The sequence below is a fragment of the Thalassophryne amazonica genome, chromosome 17 (assembly GCF_902500255.1).
Source record: "Thalassophryne amazonica chromosome 17, fThaAma1.1, whole genome shotgun sequence".
NCBI lineage: Eukaryota > Metazoa > Chordata > Actinopteri > Batrachoidiformes > Batrachoididae > Thalassophryne > Thalassophryne amazonica.
In genome coordinates, this window is record NC_047119.1 from 29,635,049 (window position 1) to 29,654,098 (window position 19,050).

Here is a 19,050-nt window from a genome sequence, read left to right on the forward strand (position 1 = left end):
GTTCTATCGGCAAAATTTCGGCCGATAGTGAGTACTTTGAAAAGGGCTGATATATCGGTCGGGCTCTAATTTGAAGTGTGAGTTGAACAAAATCTGTCTTATTAGTACTACTGAGTCAAAGATAGTTGTGTCATGCCTTTTGATTGAGGATCTACATGTAAATAAGTAACACACACAAAAAAAATTATGTACAAAGTAAGTTCAAACATAAACATGTTAAAACAAAAACTGAAATGCAAAAAAGTTGTAAACTATGGTAATTGTGTGCAGTCTTAGTTTTCGCCTTAGAATGCACCAGAATGCACGAAATTGCATCAAAATTTAAAAATTCCGATGGTTGTAGTTTGCGATACACAAGTACGCCTGGGCCATTAGAATTTTGGTGGGGCCAGTAACTTCTCAAAGCTCCTGGCCCTGTAGACCAGTGGGAAAAAGCGGTCAATATCTAGCCCCATGAAGGCTGGATGACTGGGCCGGAGCATTTCCAAAACTGCAGCTCTTGTGATGATGAGATGGTCCCAGTCTGTAGAGGTCCGTACATACCAAAAATAGCCCGAGTGACAGAGTCATGGGCGGCCAAGGCTCATTAATGTGCATGGGAAGTGATGGCCGGACCATGTAGTCGGAGCAAGCAACCAGAGGACCACAGCACACTTTTCCACTTTGCATCTGTCCATTTCAAATGAGCTCGGGCCCAGAGAAGGCGGCGGCGTTTCTGGATGTTGTTGATGTATGGCTTTCACTTTGTATGGTAGAGTTTTAACTTGCACTTGTAGACGTAGCGATGAACTGTGTTAACTGACAATGGTTTTCTGAAGTGTTCCTGAGCCCATGCGGTAAGATCCTTTACACAATGATGTTGGTTTTTAATGCAGTGCCGCCTGAGGGATCAAAGGACACGGGCATTCAATGTTGGTTTTCGGCCTTGCCGCTTACGTGTAGAAAGTTCTCCAGATTCTCTGAATCTTCTGATTATATTATGGACTGTAGATGATGGAATCCCTAAATTCCTTGCAATTGAATGTTGAGAAACATTGTTTTTAAACTGTTGGACTATTTTTTCATGCAGTTGTTCACAAAGTGGTGATCCTTGCCCCATCTTTGCTTGTGAACGGCTGAGCCTTTTGGGGATGCGCCTTTTATACCTAATCATGACACTCACCTGTTTCCATACAGGTGTTCTTTGAGCATTCATCAACTTTCCCAGTCTTTTGTTGCCCCGTCCCAACTTTTTTGAAATGTGTTGCAGGCATCCATTTCAAAATGAGCAAATATTTACACAAAAACAACAAAGTTGATCAGTTTGAACATTAAATATCTTATCTCTGTGGTGTATTCAATTGAATATAGGTTGATTTACATGGGTAAATTTACATTTTACCCATGTCCCAACTTCATTGGAATTGGGGTTGTATATTTACAAATTTTTTTTTTTTTTTTTTGCTTTCACTTTTGATACACTGTGTGCTTCTTACCCTGTGGGCTGCTATACAATGCTGCTGGAACCTCAATTTCCCTGAGGGAGTCTTCCCAGAGGATCAATAAAGTTATATCTAATCTAATCTAATCTAATCTACAAAATATTAGGCAGGTGGTCACAGAGTTATGGCTGATCGGCATGCAGGTATTGTTCAGCCTATCTTTAGGCTGTCCATCACACAAGAGTTAAGAGAGTGAAACACTTACTAGAATATATGGTAGCTGACAAATGCTAACCCTAAATTCAGTACTACTTGCTGTTTGTATCAGTGTTACAATGAGTACATTATTTTTAACAAAGAACCTAACAATGACACTAACGGGAATGAGACTCCTTGCCAATGAATATTCTAGCATTCTTCCAGAGACAGGCCAGATGGTTTGGAACAGTGGCTGTGGAAGAAGGCCTGAGGTCATGGAGACACACCATCCACAGAGTCTGATGATACCATGTGCTATTCCACGTGGTTGCTGTGTGTCTGTTATCTTCACTTTTGGACCTCTTATTCATCTTCCCTTGTCTTCTCTTTAACCTGGCTTTTGGGGTTCTCCTCTCTTCTCCTCCTCCAGACAAAGCGTCATGCCTTGCTCAGTCTTTAAATTGTGGTTGCATCTCCTCTGTGCACGTCAGTCTCGAGCGGCAGCTGAGAAAGGAACTGAGACGAATCACAAAGGTAACTTGAAATGCTTTTTTTAAACACATGCATCATTTTTGTTGTGAATTTCTTTATCCAAAGCTGTTGATTTTCATGTGATCTAAATGTCACGTACAAATAGTGATGAGCACCTATGTATATGTACCTCACCTGATCACGGCTTTGCATGGTAAGTGACATCTGTTCTTTCTCCTGCAGAGCTCCCAAACTGTGGTTGGATCTCAGACGGTGGATCTGCTCATCAATAGGGACCAGGTTCACATCACTCCAAACCTGCAGCTGGAAATGTGCATACTAATATGAGTACACTCAGATAAGAACTTTACTAGGGATTTATATTTATTATCAGAAACTGTTTGGTTTATTTGTCATTGTGAAAAATGTCAAATGAATAGGAATGAATGATGCATGCAGATCAATGACTGGGAGTCTGTGTGTGTGTGCGTGTTTGGGTTTAATGCAGCATCTGTCTCTGGAAATTCATCCTACCCTCTGCCTATTCATGTCACTCACTCACTCACTCAAAAAATAGTATTTTTTTACGCATCCTGGGAAAACACATACTGTCGAAGCTCAAAGTAATACTTCAGTTTTTTACGTGCCTTTTTGACATGCTTATTATTACGTCCACCAAGGACATAATAAAATAACTGGTGTTTATTTATTTGTCTGTCTGTCTGTCTTTTAGCAGGATTACGTCAAAACTACTGCACAGACTGACAAAATTTTCACCACAGATACATATTAGGCCACAGAAGACTCCATTAAATTTTGACGGTGATCCGAAACCAGATTTTGGATCAAGATTTCACTTTATATACACTTTGAAGGATTACCTCAAAACTACTTCACAGATTCTCACCAACTTTTTACCACAAATAGACATTAGGGCATGGAAGACTCCATTAAATTTTGGAGGTGATCTGGATCCGAATCTGGATTCTGGATCAAGATTTCTCTTTATATACATTTTGAAGGATTATGTCAAAACTACTTGACGGATTCTCACCAAATTTGCACCACAGATAGATATTAGGGCATGCAAGACTCCATTAAGTTTTGGAGGTAATCTGGATCCGAATCCGGATTCTGGATCAAGATTTCTCTTTATATACATTTTGAAGGATTTACATCAAAACTACTTCACGGATTCTCACCAATTTTTTTTACCACAAATAGGCATTAGGGCATGGAAGACTCCATTAAAATTTGGAGGTTATCTGGATCCGAATCCGGATTCTGGATCAAGATTTCTCTTTATATACATTTTGAAGGATTACATCAAAACTACTTCACGGATTCTCACCAATTTTTTTTTTTTACCACAAATAGGCATTAGGGCATGGAAGACTCCATTAAATTTTGGAGGTGATCTGATTCCGAATCCGGATTCTGGATCAAGATTTCTCTTTATATACATTTTGAAGGATTATGTCAAAACTATTTGACGGATTCTCACTAAATTTGCACCACAGATAGATATTAGGGCATGCAAGACTCCATTAAGTTTTGGAGGTGATCTGGATCCGAATCCGGATTCTGGATCAAGATTTCACTTTATATACACTTTGAAGGATTACCTCAAAACTACTTCACAGATTCTCACCAACTTTTTACCACAAATAGACATTAGGGCATGGAAGACTCCATTAAATTTTGGAGGTGATCTGGATCCGAATCTGGATTCTGGATCAAGATTTCTCTTTATATACATTTTGAAGGATTATGTCAAAACTACTTGACGGATTCTCACCAAATTTGCACCACAGATAGATATTAGGGCATGCAAGACTCCATTAAGTTTTGGAGGTAATCTGGATCCGAATCCGGATTCTGGATCAAGATTTCTCTTTATATACATTTTGAAGGATTTACATCAAAACTACTTCACGGATTCTCACCAATTTTTTTTACCACAAATAGGCATTAGGGCATGGAAGACTCCATTAAAATTTGGAGGTTATCTGGATCCGAATCCGGATTCTGGATCAAGATTTCTCTTTATATACATTTTGAAGGATTACATCAAAACTACTTCACGGATTCTCACCAATTTTTTTTTTTTTACCACAAATAGGCATTAGGGCATGGAAGACTCCATTAAATTTTGGAGGTGATCTGATTCCGAATCCGGATTCTGGATCAAGATTTCTCTTTATATACATTTTGAAGGATTATGTCAAAACTATTTGACGGATTCTCACTAAATTTGCACCACAGATAGATATTAGGGCATGCAAGACTCCATTAAGTTTTGGAGGTGATCTGGATCCGAATCCGGATTCTGGATCAAGATTTCTCTTTATATACATTTTGAAGGATTATGTCAAAACTACTTGACGGATTCTCAATAAATTTGCACCACAGATAGATATTAGGGCATGCAAGACTCCATTAAGTTTTGGAGGTGATCCAGATCCAGATTGGCAGACATCAGAAATCTTTGATTGGTCTTGTTTATTCATTCATTTATGTTGTACAAGCTCATGAAAAGAGTATAAATGCTATCTTTTTTTTTCCAAAACAAAAGCAATCTATGTTTTTTCAAATTATTAATTTTTTCAGCATTTTGGAATATATAAGGATATTATTTATGCTCAAGCTCATACTCCTAAGTTTGATTAAATAAGTTTGATAATGACTGCAGCGTGGGCTTTTCTTTTTCAGGGATAGAAGCAGAGGTGCTGCAGCTGTCTGGGGTCCCAGGCCAGTAGCACCCCCCACCCGAGAGCTCGCAAACTATGAACTACAGCCACAACTGCCCGCAGCTTACGTGGAGTAACTCATAGACTTATAAGAGAACTTTTTTTAACTTGCACTTTTTTCTTTTTTTCTTTTCTTTTTTTTGTGTGTGTGTACTTTGAAAAGATTTCTACTTTGAAGAACTGGATTCCTATCGATTTCATTTCTATTTCAGTATAAACACACAATAGGTACTGTTGTTTCTGGCATTTAGAGCCTATACTGCTTCAGACAAACTCACCGTGTCTGTTGTTAATGTGGAAGAATCTCTGTGAAACTTGGTTTTGAATACTGAAGACTGTCTGCTCAGCATCGAGTCCCTGATGGAACAGTCACTGCACTCCCTCCTAGGGGTCTGGCTCAGAAAGTGTAGACAGGGAACCTTGTCTGCTAGAGTTTCCCTGTTGAGGAATAAATAATTAACAACTAAAAGTCTGTTAGAAAGCACATAGTCAGGTTCATAAGAAGTTGGACATTGATAAACGTAATTTTGCATATGTATTCCGCCACAGTGGTGTTCAAGTAAAACAATCAAGATGTGCTTGTAATGTTGACTTCCAGCCTTAATTCAGGAGATTAACAAAAAATATCAAATTTGCTTTTAATATTTTTATACACAGTCCATCCATTTTCATAAGTAACTGGACAAATTAAACACAAAAAATTATTGTCAATGCAGCTCACCACTTTTACAGCCAATTTTCCTCAGATAATTCAGAAGGTGGATACATGAACATTTACAAGGCACTGAATATGGCTTGGACTTCATTTTTTTCAGTAATTAAGAAATACAGAGTATAGTGAATCTGTCTACATTGGGAGGTTCTCAAAAACACAAGTAAGGGAAGCCATTCAGACACCCATAGTAATTCTGGCCACTAGGCATAACTTCTTGGTGGAGTTTGAATGGAGCACAGAAGGATTTACATACAAGAAAAGAGATTGTGTGAACTGTAGCTGATTTCCAAATTAAGGGTAAAGCTAGGCATCCTTTATCGAAATAAGTCATGCTTCTCTTTAAGTGCTCGGAAGCTCCTAATCACTGCGTCCTTCCTGCCCTTATTGGACTATGGCGATGTCATGTATAGGTGTGCCTCAACCAGTTGTCTACAGTCCTTGATCCTGCTGTATCATTGTGCCTCGAGATTCATCACTGGTTGTATCCGCCTCACCCACCACTGTGAGTTGTATGCCAAAGCTGGCATGCCCTCTTTTTCTGTTAGGCAACATACACATTGGATGACTGTTTTACAAAACTCTTACTGAACTGGTTTTGACCTATTTTTCCAGTTTACGTCAGGGATCTGAAAGCCGTTATGCTTTCAATTTCAATTCAATTTTCAATTTATTTTCATTTATATATCACCAAATCACAACAGAGTTACCTCAAGTGTGTTACACAAGTAAGGTCTAACCTTATCAACCCCCAGAGCAGCAGTGGTAAGGGAAAAACTCCCTCTGAGGAAGAAACCTCAAGCAGACCAGACTCAAAGGGGTGACCCTCTGTTTGGGCCATGCTACAAAACATAAATTACAAAACAATTCACAAAATGAATATACAGGAAATGCTGTTGGTGCAGAGGACAGGAGGGTCTCCAGGACAAATACCACACCCATCTCTGGATGGAGCCGCACCTTAAACAGAGACAAAAAAAAAATAGAATCAGGCATCAGAAAGACAAGAAATACAGTATAATTTGTCAGCATTAAGCAACAAGAAAAACAGGAAATACTAAGGTGATCGCCGGCCACCAGCCCTGGGCTTCACTAAAAGACCCAGAATTTAGGTAAAGTTGAGGCCGTGGCACACTCCGTTTCCTAATAAAATTAATTAAAAGAGTAAACCTGCAGCAAGTCAGGCATGGCCCTGACTTGTCTAAAGAAAACTAGCTGTAAGTGTTGTGTGTTGGGGGGTTTGGCTGGACATTTTGGTGTTGTTTTCTTTTCTTTGCTCTCCAGGTGGTATGCAAACTGGTTTTTTGTCTGTGGAGAAGGTGCTGGCAGAAGAGTCCTTCACCCTCATCGGCATTATTGGCTGCACTTGTGGAGGATGTTCACGTGCAGGGCTAATGACTTGCAGCAACTGTGGATGATGCTCACGTGCAAACTTAAAGACTTTCAGCTGAAGCAGATAATGAGATGGCGTTCTGCATTTAAGCCATGAGTGATTCGAGCAGAACTGCCGGGAACTCGACCTTGTGACGTTCGTTTGTGAGACGCTGAGGACCGCGCCTGGGTTTGACACATCGTGCCTGTGAAGGAGGACGGGTGAGGGACACATGCTGTCAGCACACATCAGAGGTGATGATTGTCTGAATAAGTGTTAACAGTAATTTGGTATTTTGTTACGCAGTATATTTGAACATTGATGAGAATTGTGCAGCTCGCTTCTCACTGCCGTGGCGTACGGAATGATGATCCTCCACCTGTTGTGAGAAGCTGCTCATTTACATAAAGCTTAAATTCAGACCTGAATGTGTTGCTGATAGTGTGTGCCTTTGAAGGATATTTGTTGTAGCTGTTGACTTACCTCACCTTTTCCATCCTTCACAGAATCAGTTTGTCGTATCCACCTGGGGGGTGTTCGGCGGTGAGTCTGGGTCCAGAAGCGTTGGGCTTCGATCCATTTGGGCGCTGGAGAGCGCGCCGTCCTTCACCTCACCAGACAACCGCACATTTATGTTGTACACAATTATTGCACAGAAGGGAAATACATTTGTTTTGTTTTTGGAACCGCTTTCTGGTTATTTTAGCGCTGGGTTCAGTCAGACGCTGGTCGCGCTCCTCAACTCGCGTCTGCACATCATCATCATCATCAATTTTATTTATATAGCGCCAAATCACAACAAACAGTTGCCCCAAGGCGCTTTATATTGTAAGGCAAGGCCATACAATAATTACATAAAAACCCCAACGGTCAAAACGACCCCCTGTGAGCAAGCACTTGGCGACAGTGGGAAGGAAAAACTCCCTTTTAACAGGAAGAAACCTCTAGCAGAACCAGGCTCAGGGAGGGGCAGTCTTCTGCTGGGACTGGTTGGGGCTGAGGGAGAGAACCAAGAAAAAGACATGCTGTGGAGGGGAGCAGAGATCAATCACTAATGATTAAATGCAGAGTGGTGCATACAGAGCAAAAAGAGAAAGAAACACTCAGTGCATCATGGTAACCCCCCAGCAGTCTAAGTCTATAGCAGCATAACTAAGGGATGGTTCAGGGTCACCTGATCCAGCCCTAACTACACATAACACATAACAGTAAGGGTGATTATCTGTATTTGCAATCAATAATCCTTATATTTTGTTTGTCTAATTAATTATGGCCTAAAATGGGCTGTTGGGGAAAGTGGCTGTAATTCCTAAATGGTAAGACAATACGTTTTGCTGAACCCCTTAAATTAAAACTGAAATCGACACTACAAACCCATCTTGTTTAATTTAAACTCCACTGTAGCGGTGTACAGAAGCAAAATTAAAAAAATTATTGCGTCACTCTCCAAGTACCCATATTTGTGAACCTGTTTTTGCATAAGCAAACTAAAATCGGGTAGGGTATAAACATCAAGTACTTGAAGGACATAATCTCTTAACATAACTTGTAGATTTATCTTGCATTTAGCTCAGTGATTAATGGGATAACTTTTCTTACCTGTATTTAGAATGAATGATGGCATAAATAAATGGGTTGTAGATGGCCGACGCCTTGGCTATGATAGCAGGGACAGCTTTAGAGTAGGGATTTAGGATGCTTCCATATCTGAAAGGTATAGAGGGATCACGGAAATCATATAAACACATAAAACAGGCAAGCGTTACATGGTTGGGTTATTTTCAACCCTACAACTACAAAGCAAAGACATAGTCACTCAGTAATGGAACCATGTGGGAGGAAGAAGTATTTATGTTGATACACAAGATGACAAAATTAAAGTAAAATACATGTCATTCTGTGTATTTACCCAGCCCAGGCGATGAGAGTGACACATGCATAGGGTGACCAGGAAAGCACAAATACTATGATGACCACAAAGGCAATCTTGGCCAGCTTCCATTCAGTCTTAATAGACTGGTGCTGGATCACGGTGGGCTTCCTCACTTGAGACCCCAACATCTGCACATCTCTGTGAACAAAGAAAGCAGAAATGAGGGAAGTTTACAGTCTGAATTTGATTATTCACAGAAAACAAGCCCGTGAGCCTGTTGTTGATGACTTTGTTTCCTGGTGTGATGAGTCTTCTCTGGAACTGAATGTGTCAAAAACCAGAGATATGATTATCGATTTCAGGAAGTCTACCTCTGTCCCATCACCAACTGTTATTAAAGGTGCTGATACTGAGATGGTGGAGAGCTACAAATATCTGGGTGTGGTCCTTAATAATAAAATTTGCTTTGAACCTTATGTTGATGTTACCTCCAGAAAGGCTCAGCAAAGATTGTCCTTTTTAAGGAAGCGATATGAATACTTTCCTGATACAGTGTAATACCTGTGGAGAGTTGAATTAACATGTGCATTAAGATGCCTGAAAATACAGTATTGGTCTAACGTGTCATACAATAAAATTTTGTATTCAACATAAGTTACAACTATAAGAAGAAGGGAGGGAAAAAAAAGATTAATACCACAAGTGACAGGATCCTGGGTGGCCACCAGATGTAGACTTTGGAAAAAAATGACAGAAACTTACAAGCAAGCTCATTAGAAATTACATGTAGGCAACTAATACATGTTTAATCTGTGTTATATAATGAACTTAACCACCACATACCAGTCAAGTGTTATTTCTGCTTTCATGTGTTTTGTCTCACCTACTTGTATGGCGGATTGCAAAGAACATGTGCACATAGCAGTAGGATATAATGCCCAATGGGATGAAGAAAACGAAACAGCACAACAGCAATGTGTAACTTTTATTGGCTGCAGTTGGTGTCACATAGTCCCATGTGCATGATGTCATCAGGCCTTCCGGTATATATGAACCTTCCAAAAAAATAACAGGCAAAGGAGACAGGGTCGGAAGCTTTTCGAAAAGATATAAAAGTATATGAATGAGTGAGGAGATGAGAGAATTAGTCACTTACTCCACCCCAAAAGTGGTGCAAGGCTCCAGGCTAGTGAGTATAGCCAGACCAAGGCGATAATGAGTGAAGTACGTTTCTTAGAAGTCCATCGTATGGCCCGGAGAGGCTTTGTGATGACAATGTAGCGGTCAACGGTGATAGCCAGAAGGTTGATCATTGAAGTGATTCCAAATAAAGCTCCACAAAAGGCGTACATTTTACACACTGTAATAAAAATATACACAGAAAAACAAGCAACAGTTCCTTCCAGTTTACAAGCAACTTGATAATCTTGTGTATCTTTATTTGATTTTGCATGTTAAAAGATGCCGACATAGCACAAAATATAGGGCTCACTACTCCTTACCTGTATTTATCATAACCCAAAATTTCAGAGGTACATATGCAGTAGTTATTACAGTGTTAATTGTGGAAGTTTTGTGGACTTGCTCACAGGCTGTGTCTCAATGCATCCTTCGAAGGTTCTATGACGATGTGGCCTCCAGAGTCCACAGAGGCTCAACCAACTGTTATAAAATTAGATGATCGAGTCATGGCGCATTTTGTGATTGCCTCATTAGCTTATCCCGGCCTACCCCCTGCCACCTGGAAACATTGACTGCTGCGCACAACTAGCTTGTGTAGTGGGCGTAAGCCATGGTTCAGTTATCCAATATTTATTTATACTTAATTTATAAACATTATATATTTATAATTGTAGATATGGAGCCCGAAATTGTCCTTTTTTGGGGAAAAAAAAATCGTAGGATTGTTTGGGGTGAGAACGTACAATTATAAATACACCTGTTATAACCTTTGTTTTCAGGGGAATGAAAGCTGCCTTCATTGGCCGCATTCCAAGAAGCCTTCAAAATCAGATGGCCAAGTTGCACCACTATGCCTAACCTCCACTTTCACCTATGTTTGCACCAGTTAAATCCGGTTATTCATGTTTTTTCAATCACGATTTATCATCCATTTTTAAACATTTTTAAAACTTTCTCAGTTGCTCACAGTGCTCTATAATGCCCCTTTTCCCAGGCCATGATTGGGTACTGGGTACAGTACGTTCCCTGCCAAAAATGTAGACAATCAGGTATCAAATCAGCAATGGGAGATTGACCAAACTGGCAACACAGGCATTGCTTGACAAAATGAAATTGATTTTTAAAACCTTTAGTCAAGATGGATGTAGACTAATACGGCATACTATCTATTATGTACAACATATAGATATATCAGATATTTCAGAGATGATACATAGTTGGATACACACTCGCACACTCACCTTCAACCACTTATCAAAGATCGGGTCGCGGGGGGCTGGAGCCTATCCCAACAGTCATAGGGTGTGAGGTGGGGTACACCCTGAACAAGACCCCAGTCTGTCGCAGGGCGCATACAGACAAACAAACACATTCACACCCGCACGCACAACTACGGATAATTTAAAGTTCCCAATTCATCTAACCTGCATGTCTTTGGATGTGGGAGGAAGCCGGAGCATCCAGAAGGAAACCCCGCAAACATGGAGAGAACATGCAAAGTCCACACAGACAGGTCACAGGTGGGAATTCGATCCCATGGCCTTCTGGCTATGAAGTAATAGTGCTAACAATAGTGGTTCCAGCTTGGGACTCCGGCGAGGGCGGTCGCATTTCCTCCTCTCTCCTTTCTGACCCCCCCCCACCAGGCCTCTGCTCTGCCGCTCCTTTCCCCCACCGGGAGGCAGCGCGGCTCAGCTGCTGCAGCTTTCAGTTTTCCCCCCAAGCTCGCGGCTGTGCGGGAGACTGCTGCGACCACCCCACACTCACATTGCCTCAATTCGGATGAGGGACTGTCTTAACGTTTAGTGTACACAAACAATCAAATGTATATGTGCGGTGTTTTAATTCTGATGTGTGCCATTATTACGTTCAACTGTATTTTTTTGTCTGAGGTAATTGGGTTGTGATATGAATTGCCATTTTAGGGATCAATAAAGTTGTTTTAATCTTGAATCTTGAATCTTGAATCTAACAACTAAGTCACCGAACTGCCCTAGTTGGATACAAAGAAACAAAAATACCTGTTTCACCAAAAATCCAGCCTTTGTAAAGAGAATTGACAAAGAAAATCGGTGACTGTGAAGTTGCCATGAGGAAGTCACTGACTGCCAGGTTCATGATGAAGTAGTTTGGACGAGTCCTGACGTTCTTGTTGCTGGAACATACAATGATTATGCATGGTTACAACGTGTCAGTTCAAAAATACTCAATATTCTATACAGTATTTTGCAAACAAAGCTTTCAGAAAGACTTTACAGCTTTTTCAGTTTTACAACTTTGTAAATGAACACACATCAAGTCAAGTCAAGTATGGGAGCATCTGCTGGTGCTGCAGTTTGTCGCATTCACAGCACCACAGAACTAGTTTGGATCCTGGATGGTAACCACCCAGGCATACAAACAGTCCATTCCCACATCTCTACAATAACTATCTATCTGCTGCAGCCTGGTGAACCGTGGGTGTCCTCTTGCCCTTCTCCAGTTATTGAGGTCCTCAACGCTCACGCACAGAGAAGTGGGCCACATGGCCAAAATCTCATAGTTGACGTTTCTTCAAGTGATACCCTCACCCTTGTCTCACTTAGTAACCACTTATTTTATACATTCATTCCAGTGGTACCCGAGGATCTTTCGATGACACGTAATACCAAAGACATTCAGTCGTCACATTAGGACACTGGTTAGCATTCAAGTCTCACAACCCTACATCAAGACAGGCAGCATCAGCACCCTAAAGACTTGGACCTTCATTCTCCTGCAATGACGTCAGAATCACCAAACACGTCTGTCCAGTGACCTCACAACTCCACAAGCTGATCCCAGGCGCCTCTCAATCTCAAAGGCCGAGGACCCAGAGACACGTATATCAATGCTGAGACAAATTAAAGTCTTTCACCACATGCAGATCCACGTCTGATGGCTGAATCCAGGAAGTCATTAAAAGCCTGAATCTTGGTCTACAACCAGGACAATCTCACACCCAGCCCCACTGGATTTGGATTTGAACGCACATCACTTCACATTTCACTTCACATTTATCATTATTTACATCAAATGATATTTATGTGCTTTAATGAATGAATGAACGCCCTTATAGTGTGTTGGTAAATATCTGCTGACTTGCACTAGCTGATGTCAGTAATAATGAGGCAAACTGAGGTGAGTGGATCTCACTGAGTGGTCACACATTGTTGACATTGTGTCAGTAAGGAAGAAGATGACTGAGTGAATGACTGAACTGACGCACTGATTTAAATTATCCACTAGTGTTAGATGCTGACAATATTACTGTTAGTCTGAGCCCCAGATAATTATGACCCAATCATTACCACCTAATGCACTGCACTCCTCCAGCACTCAACGGGTCAGTTTGCAGCTGAGTGTGAAGCTTCTGGGATGAGGATCAGCACCTCTAAATCTGAGGTCATGGTTCTCAGGAGGAAACCGATGGATTGCCTACTCCAGGTAGGGAATAGGTCTTGTCCCAAGTGAAGGAGTTCAATTACCTCAGGGTCTTGGGGAGGGCATTGCATTCGCTCTACCGTACTGTTGTGATGAAAAGGGAGCGTCGCCAAAAGGCGATGCTCTCGATCTACTGTTGTGGTCAGTGTTCCTTCCTCCTCTCACCTATGATTGTGAGGGTTGGGTCATGACTGCAAGAACTAGACTGTGGGTATAAGCAGCCAAAATGGGCTCCCTTAGGTGGGTGTCTGGTGTCTCCCTTAGAGATAAGGTGAGAAGCTCGGTCATCCGTGAGGAGCTCTGAGTACAGCCGCTGCTCCTTCATGTTGAGAGGAGCCAGGTGAGGTGGTTTGGGCATCTGGTTAGTATGATCCCTGGCGGATCCCTAGGGACGTGTTCAAATCACATCCACACAAGAAATTTTGCTGAGTAAAATGTACTCTGCTGGGATAACATTTGGTCCCAGTCTAAATAGAGTTAAATATACTCTACCACAGAGCTAAATCAACTTAACATTGTGCAAAATCAACTCTTGTTGGAGTAAAACCACTTACATGGACTAGACAGTGTGATACACCGAGCGGTCTCCACTAAAATGTATGATAACCTAACCAGAGTGACCATAGCTATAGCCAGGTACGGGTCAGTACCTCAGAAGCATGTTGAAAAGTACAACACATTATTTGTCTGATCATAAAGATTAAAAAAGTATAGTTTGGACAATATGTGACTGGTCTTTTTTTACTATTTTTGCAGTTTTTACCCCATAACTCTATGGCTTTGTGACCTTCAGTCACAGACAGTCTAAACCAGTGGGTTTCAAACTGTGAAGCACGCCCCCCGGGGGGCACCAGAGTTCTTCGGGGAGGGGGATGTAAAAAAATAACTGTAAACACTGTTGACCAACAAAAGAAGAAAGGGGGAAAAAGGAAAAAGAAAACATTGTTAGCTAACAGGCCAGGAGCAAAATGGATAAATTTTTAGTGCATAAATCTACGAGGAGAAGAAAGTAGAGCACGATCTTTGTTTGCTCCTCTCCACAGTGCATCCACACATCAGCCGCCTGTGCGCGGCAAAGACCCAGACTCACACTAAACAAGAGGTGAGAATAGATGACAGACTAAGATAAGATAAGATAAGACTTTATTGATCTCACAGTGGAGAAATTCACATGTTACATCAGCTCTTAAGAAAAACACACAAGATGGGTGTGAGTAGAGGAAAATGTGCATCAAACAGCGTGTGCAAGGATAAGCAATAATAATAATACTTGTAACAATACAATAAAATAAGAAAATGAGGTAGAAATAGAATATATATATATATATATATATATATATATATATATATATATATATATATATATATATATATATATATATATATATATATATATATAAACATGATTGGAATTGAAAAAAATAGGAGCATCTTATTTTTTGTTGTAAATAAGATGTGATAATGTCACCTTATCACATCTAAATTCCACTTCACATATTGTAAATAAGATGCTCCTATTTTTTTCAATTCCAATCATGTTTATATATATATATATATATATATATATATATATATATATATATATATATATATATATATATATATATATATATATATATATATATACGAGGTCTGTCCAAAAAGTATCAGACCTTTTTATTTTTTTCAAAAACCATATGGATTTGAATCATGTGTGCTTGCATGAGCCAACCTTGAACCTTCATGCGCATGCGTGATTTTTTTCACGCCTGTCGGTTGCATCATTCGCCTGTGAGCAGGCTTTGTGTGAGCACTGGTCCACCCCCCTCGTTGGATTTTCATTGCGAGGTGGAACCATTTGGAGCTTTGTTGCATCAAATTTTCAGGAAACTGTGAGAGACAGCCAGGTGGAAACCATTCGGAAGATTCAGACGGCTTTCAGTGACGATAGTATGGGCATCACACAGATTAAGGAGTGTTACAACCAGTTTAAAGATGGCGCACAATGGCGGAGGGTGCGCCGCGCTCCGAGCGGCCATCGACAGGCTGAAACGACCAGATCATTTCCAAAGTGAACGCTGTGTTGATCCAGGATGTCGTCTGACTACCAGAGAAATTGCAGAAGAGGTGGACATCAGCACTTTTTCGGCACATTCCACTGTTACAGGAGATTTTGTAATGAAAGACATGCAGAAGTTGGAAGTCTCACAGGACATGTTGTGACGTGTCCAGCTCTTACACAATTCCTCGGATACTCACTCGACTGAAAAGCCACCGAAAGCCGTCTGAATCTTCTGAATGGTTTCCACCTGGCTGTCTCTCACAGTTTCTGGAAAAATTTGATTCAGCGCTTCTCCAGTTGTTCAGACATTTTCCTTGCAATGAAAATCCAACGAGGGGGGAGGACCAGTGCTCACACAAAGCCTACGCACAGGCGAATGACGCAACCGACAGGCGTGAAAAAACTCACGCATGCGCACGTAGGTTCAAGGTTGGCTCATGCAAGCACACGTGATTCAAATCCATAAGGTTTTTGAAAAAAATAAAAAGGTCTGATACTTTTTGGACAGACCTCGTATATATATATATATATATGATTGGAATTGAAAAAAAATAGGAGCATCTTATTTACAATATGTGAAGTGGAATTTAGATGTGATAAGGTGACATTATCACATCTAAATTCCACTTCACATATCTATAAATATGTATTCCACTAAATATGTATAAAAGTTTAATTAATATTATTTATATTAAAATGTGTTAGCTATGTTAAATACATTTAAAAACACAGATGTTTAAATGTTTAAAAAAACCCATGTTTAAAATATGACAAAAGGTAAAAATAGAAAAGTTTTTAAAACACGTTTAAAATGTTTAAAAAGGGTGTAAAATGTGTGAAACAATAGAAAGTTCTTTAAAAATATGTTTAAAATGTTTACAAAGGCTGTAAAATGTTTAAATGCACTCAACAAAAATATAAACGCAACACTTTTGGTTTTGCTCCCATTTTGTATGAGATGAACTCAAAGATCTAAAACTTTTTCCACATACACAATATCACCATTTCCCTCAAATATTGTTCACAAACCAGTCTAAATCTGTGATAGTGAGCACTTCTCCTTTGCTGAGATAATCCATCCCACCTCACAGGTGTACCATACCAAGATGCTGATTAGACACCATGATTAGTGCACAGGTGTGCCTTAGACTGCCCACAATAAAAGGCCACTCTGAAAGGTGCAGTTTTATCACACAGCACAATGCCACAGATGTCGCAAGATTTGAGGGAGCGTGCAATTGGCATGCTGACAGCAGGAATGTCAATCAGAGCTGTTGCTCGTGTATTGAATGTTCATTTCTCTACCATAAGCCATCTCCAAAGGTGTTTCAGAGAATTTGGCAGTACATCCAACCAGCCTCATAACCGCAGACCACGCGTAACCACACCAGCCCAGGACCTCCACATCCAGCATGTTCACCTCCAAGATCGTCTGAGACCAGCCACTCGGACAGCTGCTGAAACAATCGGTTTGCATAACCAAAGAATTTCTGCACAAACTGTCAGAAACCATCTCAGGGAAGCTCATCTGCATGCTCGTCGTCCTCATCGGGGTCTCGACCTGACTCCAGTTCGTCGTCGTAACCGATTTGAGTGGGCAAATGCTCACATTCACTGGCGTTTGGCATGTTGGAGAGGTGTTCTCTTCACGGATGATGCGAAGGAGATGTGTTGCACTGCATGAGGCAAATGGTGGTCACACCAGATACTGACTGGTATCCCCCCCAATAAAACAAAACTGCACCTTTCAGAGTGGCCTTTTATTGTGGACAGTCTAAGGCACACCTGTGCACTAATCATGGTGTCTAATCAGCATCTTGATATGGCACACCTGTGAGGTGGGATGGATTATTTCAGCAAAGGAGAAGTGCTCACTATCACAGATTTACACTGGTTTGTGAACAGTATTTGAGGGAAATGGTGATATTGTGTATGTGGAAAAAGTTTTAGATCTTTGAGTTCATCTCATACAAAATGGGAGCAAAACCAAAAGTGTTGCGTTTATATTTTTGTTGAGTACATATAAACACTTGTTTAATGTGTTGCAGGTCCAAAATGCAGGATTGACTGTATATTAACAAATGAAATTTGAAGTTGACCGCACAAAACACTAAATATCTTGGGTTCACACTGTCTGCAATGAAACAGAAGTCAAAGTAAATGTTCAGATCACTACGTTTGTGTTTTGTTTGTTTGTATGTTTACTTATTTTTCGTTTTCCATATCATCTCAGCTTCCTCTGATTAAGAGACATATTTGTTTAGCCATTTAAATAGTCGTGGCTCAACATAGCCAGCAGCTATTGTGAACTCACACTGCACTTTCCCTGCTGAGCTCATTCGTACGTGCAGAATCAGAAGAGCTTCGTCACACTATACTGACTAAAAGTTCCTTGTGATTGTAGATGTAATTTTCACAAGGGAGCTCTGTGTTCATCACTTGAGAAAGAATCTCTTGTCCATAAATCCGTCCGCGCATCCTGCCCCATGAAGACCCGGAACGATAAGATTTGTTCAGCTAGTCGCAGCTCACATGAAAGTCACAATCTGCAATGTGTTTTTTACAGTTCAGAGCCTGATAATAATAAGAAAAAAACAAACCAATATTATTTTCTGTTATTTGATAGTTAGTGTGGCTTGGAGTCAAGATGAAGTGTGTAATCAACAAAAATAAAGTGAGATTTTAAATCTAAGTGTATAGAGAGACTTTTGGTCACAGCTTGACAGTAGGGTATGGAACACACAGTAGAGATGACCCTTTGTGTCTCCCATAAAGGAGTTGTACTTACCAGAAAAAGGCATAAATGACCAAGGCGTTCCCTATAGCGCCTACTGTTCCAATTACGAAGACAAAGAAGGCAATGATGTAATGAGCTTGATCCTGGACATCCACCTGCCAATAGAATCCATGTTCCATGTCCATTCCTGTGACTACAAATACACAGATATCAGCATCATTAAAAATACAAACTGTATGGTAAATCTACCTGAAGTAGACAGTTCTCAATAACAGAGCAACCGTGCAAGAAGTGGACTAGTGAGGAAAACCACCAAAATTACCATCATCATCTGTGGCCTCATGTACAAAGGCCTTGCATGGATTTTCTACTGAAACATGGCGTACACCAAAACCCAGAAACTGCATAAACACAAAAAGAATTAAGATGTATCAAAGTGTGCATACGCATGGATCCAAGCACGTTCCATTTGTACATCCCACTGAACGTGGAATTGAGAGGACATTCACACGCACCAAGGTAATAATAATAATAATAATAGATTTTATTTATAACGCACTTTACATTTGAAGCAAATCTCAAAGTGCACAGTACAAAGCACAATAAAGAATAAACAATACAGAAACAATAAAAAAGCGATAAAAACAGAAAACAATAAAACAAAATAGCAATAAAATTGAACAACAGAATGAGTCAAAAGAAAAGGTCATCTCTTTCCATGCCCCTATTTAACCCCTACCACCCATCTCATTTTGGCTTGTCAGTATCTCATAAAGAAAAAGTGAAATTTTCCATTGATGGGATATACAGGCTTAGGAGGGGTTAAATATA

General features: G+C 40.3%; 1 protein-coding gene across 1 annotated transcript; it reads right to left on the bottom strand.

Annotated features, from left to right (window-relative positions):
- Nucleotides 1–1,253: 1,253 nt before the first annotated feature.
- Nucleotides 1,254–18,535, bottom strand: opn4xa (opsin 4xa). Its single transcript, XM_034192855.1, has 9 exons — nt 18,271–18,535; nt 12,001–12,134; nt 9,954–10,157; nt 9,681–9,852; nt 8,834–8,995; nt 8,524–8,631; nt 5,119–5,278; nt 2,286–2,414; nt 1,254–2,135 (listed from the first exon to the last, which is right to left on the bottom strand). The coding sequence occupies exons 1-9, from the start codon at nt 18,402–18,404 to the stop codon at nt 2,076–2,078; spliced, it is 1,263 nt and encodes a 420-aa protein (XP_034048746.1). The 5' UTR covers nt 18,405–18,535; the 3' UTR covers nt 1,254–2,075.
- Nucleotides 18,536–19,050: the final 515 nt, after the last annotated feature.